Here is a 5,397-nt window from a genome sequence, read left to right as displayed (position 1 = left end):
TGTGCATAATGCTGTGATGAACGTGTGTGCATCGTGGACTAGTTAGTTTTCTTCAGCTTCAACTTGAACTTACGAGATGGCTGCAGTCGGGCCTTGGCTGCTCTGACGGACGTTACTGACGTCTCCATCCTCTCTACAAATGTACTTGGTTGGTTTTTGTGTATTCCACACAGCAAGGCCCATGTGTATAGCCACCATACAGTGTTGGAAAAAGGTTTATGCTATGCGAGTCCTGCATCTTGTAGAACCCTACCGTGTGCTCTCCAGAGTAATTTGTCACTAAGGCCATTCTTTCCCAACTACTGATGGTTCTTTGTGCTCAGTGTTCACATTCTAATCATCAATGAATCGTGATCACGTTTGATCCATCTCAGAAACTGGTTATCCGTTTCCTCATCTTTGCCATTAGCAACTGGCATGTAAATTTGAAGAGGTATCTTAATTGGTCTTCCTTGTGGGCATATGTATACTACCCTGTCCTATCGCTGACAGTATGTACTTCAAAATGGATCTTAACATGTTCTTTTTGATCATTTCTCTTCTGTCATTCCTGACATAGTGAACCACATGCCTGTCCAATTGAAAACAGTCAAAACAGCTCACTTGTGCGTGCAACTCAGCAAGCACAGATGGATGGGTCTCAGAAGTACAGCCAGGATGCTCCCCGGACGTGAGGATGGCGAGACCTCCGCATGTGCTCAGACGCTTTCCCAGAAGACACCGGGTCAAGCAGGCAGTGTTCTGCTCTGCTCCCCACGGGCGCCGAGTCAGAACCGACTCCATGGCCCCTAACATTGCCTGGATGCCCATCTTCACGCCTCATTTCACTTTTGAAGACACTGAATTCTCCTGGAGTCAAACTTCACATAATCCATATTCAATTCGAGTGGATATTTGTAGCGGTTGCTTCGCATGTTGAGCAAGGGCCTTAAGGTCCCGAGTGGGGATGCAAGCATGCCAACACAGCCCATTTCACCCCCTCTGCCCCAGACACCGATGTGTGTGTGTGCCGTTTCCTGTGACCAACTCCCATTTTCCCAGATCCACTCTGCACCAAGCACGGTCTGGTTAATAGTGGATATTTGAGAGGGGGGAGCGGGGAGGGAGGGGGAAAATGAGGAGCTGATGCCGGGGGCTTAAGTGGAGAGCAAATGTTTTGAGACTGATGAGGACAATGAATGTACAAATGTGCTTTACACAAGTGATGTATTTATGGATTGTGCTAAGAGCCCCTAATAAACGATTTTTAAAAAATAGCGGATATTCGTAGCCGTTTCTTCTCTTGAAAGGTGACACATTAGCTTTCATTGCCATCAAGGTGGGCGCTCCCTCGAGAAAGCAGCTGTTCTGCAGTTGTATTCCGAGTGCGCCCAACCTGACGACGTCACCTCGGACAAGTGCTCTTGGCAGTGATTTTATTTTTTTTTAATTTTAAAATCATGTTATTAGGAGCTCATACAACTCATCACAATCCATACACACATCAATTGTGTAAAGTGTATTTGTACATTCATTGCCCTCATCATTCTCAAAATATTTCCTCTCTACTTAAGCCCCCGACATTAGGTCCTCATTCTTCCCCTCCCTCCCCGCTCCCCCCTCCCTCATGAGCCCTTGATAGTTTATAAATTGGTATTTTGTCATATTTTGCCCTGTCCGACGTCTCCCTTCACCCACTTTTCGGTTGTCCGTCCCCCAGGGAGGTCATCAGCTGTCGTTCCTTGTAATCAGTTCCCTCTTCCCTACCCACTCTTCCTTTACCCTCCCTGTTTTGCCACTCACACCACTGGTCCTGTAGGGCTCATCCACCCTGGATTCCCTGTATTTTCAGTTCCTATCTGTACCAGTGTACATCCTCTGGTTTAGCCAGACTTGCAAAATCGAATTCGAATCATGGTAGTGGGAGCGGGGAGGAAACATTTAGGAACTAGAGGAAAGTTGTATTTTTCATTGTTGTTAAATTGCACCCTGACTGGCTTGTCTCCTCCCCGAGACCCCTCTGCAAGGGGATCTCCAGTGGCCTACTAATGGACTTTGGATCTCCACTCCGCACTCCCCCCATCATTCACTATGGTAAGATTTTTTGTTCTGATGATGCCTTATACCTGATCCCTTCGACACCCCGTGATCGCATAGTTGGCAGTGTTTTTACTGGCTGGGTGTTCAGAAGTCGGTGACCAGGCCCCTCTTGCTAGTCTGTGGTAGTCAGCTCTGTTAAACCCTGTCCACCTGAAGTGTCTCTGCTGGCGTTTGAAATACTGGTGGCACAGCTTCCAGCATCACAGCCACATGCAAGCCACCACAAGACGGCAGTTAATGAGTCATGGGGGCCAGGTGTAGTGGGCAAATTGCAACCAGAAATGGGGGGTGGTCTGCAAGAGGGACGCCCACCTGGCTGCTGGGATCGGGGTGAGGCAGCGTGGGAATCAGAACTAGAATCCCAGCTTGTACAGAAGTCACCCTGTCTTGCTGGGGGACCCTAGACAGGAGTGGCCTGTGTGAGTTTTGCTCCTTTTCTGATCTGGGCCTGGGGGCTCCAGGACACTGTGAACACAAGCCCGACGATGGAGGCGTGCACGTCCTCCCAGGCTCCCCCACACCCTCGTGGGTCTGCACCGCGCTGGCGTGCAGGGCCAGGGCTGGCCCGCCTCTAGCTTCACTGCTCAGGAAGTTCAGTCTGCAGTCTAACTTTAGCGGAAGGAAGGAAGGAAAGCCTTTGGCGTCCTAAGGAAAGACGGGGAGGAAAAGATGGGACAGAAAAGGCCGGCCTGGCCATTCTCTTTCCCCCAGCTGCCCTAGTGGGTAGTAGGCAGATTGGTAGTCCCAAGTCTACCCTGGTCCCCCAGTTCCACCCAGCAGGGCTTGGGCTGGGATAGGAGCAGTATTCTTTAGCAGCAGCTGCTGCTGTGAGTTGTGTGTGTTAACAAGAACACCTCCTTGGGGCTAGACCAAACCCAGCAGGACTCCCAGGTGGGCTAAGAGACTGGACCAGTGGCTCGGGGAGGATGCTGGGTACTCCTCCCCAGCTCACACCAGGTGCCCCTGCTGGAGGGCGTGGGGTGGGGGGCAATACATCCAGGCACCTGGTAGCAGTGCCAAGAGCTGTAGAGCTCCGAGTTGGGGACCGCGCTGCGGCTGGGATGGGAGGGGTGCAAGAATGGAGAAGGCAGTAGGCGCAGCGGCTCCAGATCAGGAAATTTATTGCTGACATGCAGGAAGAGCCCCCATGTAGTACAAAAATATGTCTTTATACAAACTTTTTTGTGACTTTTTCCGTTTTGTTTCTTTATAATAGGACTTCTCTCAGGATGTGACAGCCAGGGCAGGCCCCGCCTCTTCGCAAAGCTGTGCCGAGATGCAGACAGACGCGAGCCTGGGCGGGACCAGTCTGTCTGGCCGCGCTCTGCAGACGGGGGTATTGCTTTGAAAAGGAGGGGAGACCACACCTGGAGGTGGGCCCTGGGCCCCAGGAAGCAGCTGCTGGCCCTCTCAGACACTCCCAGCAGGAGTCACAGGGGATGGGCGCCCTAGGCCAGACTGCTTTTCTATTCCCTTAGGAGAATTTTCTTTTTGAAATAAATACAGAAAAGAGGCCCCCCTGCCCCTCCAGCACGGTCCCCTGGCTCCGAGGCAGAGCTGGCGCTCAGGGGAGAAGTGCTGTGCACGGGTGGGCTCCCCCAGACCCACTGAGGCAGAGGTGCGAGCCGCCCACGTGCTGGGAGGAAGGGCATGGGAGGAAGGGGCGAGGGCGGCCCTGCTACTGCTGGCAAGAGGTGGCCCCATTTTTTCCAGATGGGGAAACTGAGGCACAGGAAGTTTGGGAACTTGCCCAAGGTCACTCACAGTGAGTCAGCGTTGAGGGGAGGCAGCTCACACTCTGGGGAACATGGCCACGGAGGCCCTGGGCACTGCCCCACTGGGGAGCGAAGGTCGGTAGCAGGGGTTGGTCCTGCCAGGGAAACCTCTGGGAATGGGTCTCTGCTGGGCACTGGGCAGGGTAGGGATGGGAGAGCATTCTGGTGAGAACAGCGTTTCTGGCAAGATGGGCATCCACTTCAAAACACAAAACAAAACAAAAACTCGGCTCAAAAAGGGCAGCAGGGCTGTTCTCAAGCCAGCCAAGGAGAGGGTCCCTGGGCTCTCACTCCAGAGCGCCCAGGCGGGTCTGCTGGGATCGTCCTCTGAACACAGCAGGGGAGACAAGTGTGTGCTGGCCCTTCACATGGTAGCGTCAATGCGCCCTCGGGACCGGGCCGGATGGGGGAAACCAGGGAGCGCAGTGGACAGCACCTCAGAGAAGCTGCTGAGCCGGAAGAAGAACCAAGTGTAGAGAGGCCGCCCGCCACCGGACAGGAAGCGGGACTGATGGTCTGAGTGGAGTGGCCGGCAAGAGGGGGCTTCTTGGGGCCTGGGGAGGGGACCCATCTGGGGCCATGGGCTGACACCCCATGCTTCCCGGTCAGGCTGGGGCAGGGAGCAGCCCTGGGCCTCCTACAGACAGGAGAGAAGCTGGTTTCAGTACAAAAATAAATATATTTGAATTCAGTTTAAGATGAGGTGAAGGTTTTCCAAAGCTTGGACTGAGGGTTCCGGGGCCAGAGGGTGGGTGGCAGGGGCCTGGGTGCAATGAGACGCGGCATCGTTTGGGAAGCAGCAACCGCTGCCCCTCAGCTTATTTGGACTGTGGGGAGCAGCTGCCCTGGGCCGGGCGGGCCGGGCGCTGGGTCGGGCCCTGGCCAGGCAGTGGGCTGCCGCCACCTCCCTCTCACTCAGTCCAGAGACAGCATGGTTAAGAGAGACAGAGGTAGATTAAAACGTCATGATCAAAAGCAGATTAGTTATCTAGGTTTCTCAGATTAAAAACCAAACAATCAAGCAATCATTCCGAAAGGTCGCCTCGTGGTACCTCTGCTGACCCCGTCTGTGACCTGGGCTGTCCCTGTCCCCGGCGCAGCCCGGGCCCAACGGCCAGGGGCAGGGCAGAGGCGGCTGGCGGCCACTATTTCCGCAGGTAGCGCTGTGCCAGGATGGCTGCGTCCAAAGGGTTTATGGGCTGCGCGTCGTGGCCCAGCCGCCGCACGGGGGGCACGCTGCCGAACTGCCGCTTGGGCAGCCAGCTGCGCACCTCGTGGCCCGAGCTCTTCTCCTCGGCCAGCAGCAGCTGCTGCCGCATGTAGTTCTCGAACTCGTACTGCGAGCACTCCTCCGTCACCTTCGCCTCCTGGGGGTTGTCAGTACTGCTCATCTGGTCATCGATGTCCGGAACCACTTGCAAAGGCCCACTCAGAGACGACAGGGACTGCCAGGACGCGATGATGGCGCTGAGGGCCTCCAGGACGTCAGAGGCGGCCAGGCGCTGCTGGGGGTCAAGCACCAGCAGCTTCCAGATAAGACACA

At 54.8% G+C, this 5,397-nt stretch overlaps 2 protein-coding genes across 5 annotated transcripts in view; both read right to left on the bottom strand.

Moving 5' to 3' along the window:
- EVA1B (eva-1 homolog B) overlaps positions 1 to 3,888 on the bottom strand; it is a 13,456-nt gene extending 9,568 nt beyond the window's left edge. Inside the window, exons 1-3 of the mRNA XM_013005254.2 lie at positions 3,875 to 3,888; positions 3,084 to 3,135; positions 2,601 to 2,724 (exon numbers count right to left, since the gene is read on the bottom strand). Of these exons, the coding sequence (XP_012860708.1) occupies positions 2,601 to 2,724; positions 3,084 to 3,135; positions 3,875 to 3,888 (190 nt within the window). The remainder of the gene's footprint in view (positions 1 to 2,600; positions 2,725 to 3,083; positions 3,136 to 3,874) is intronic.
- The window catches only part of STK40 (serine/threonine kinase 40), an 18,466-nt gene continuing 16,252 nt past the window's right edge, over positions 3,184 to 5,397 (bottom strand). The window contains exons 9-10 of one of the 4 annotated variants that reach the window (XM_045298820.1): positions 5,126 to 5,374; positions 3,184 to 4,491 (exon numbers count right to left, since the gene is read on the bottom strand). In XM_045298820.1, coding sequence (XP_045154755.1) covers positions 4,219 to 4,491; positions 5,126 to 5,374 — 522 coding nt within the window. In that variant the 3' untranslated portion in view covers positions 3,184 to 4,218. Of the gene's footprint in view, positions 4,492 to 4,513; positions 5,375 to 5,397 lie in introns of those variants that run through there. The other 3 variants (XR_006680902.1, XM_004704962.2, XM_045298821.1) reach the window with 3 other exon arrangements.

This window comes from Echinops telfairi, unplaced genomic scaffold (genome assembly GCF_000313985.2).
Source record: "Echinops telfairi isolate 266 unplaced genomic scaffold, ASM31398v2 ScPeMD7_7457;HRSCAF=8495, whole genome shotgun sequence".
NCBI lineage: Eukaryota > Metazoa > Chordata > Mammalia > Afrosoricida > Tenrecidae > Echinops > Echinops telfairi.
The sequence above is the reverse complement of the archived record's forward strand: the minus strand, read 5'-3'. Positions and strand labels throughout refer to the sequence as shown.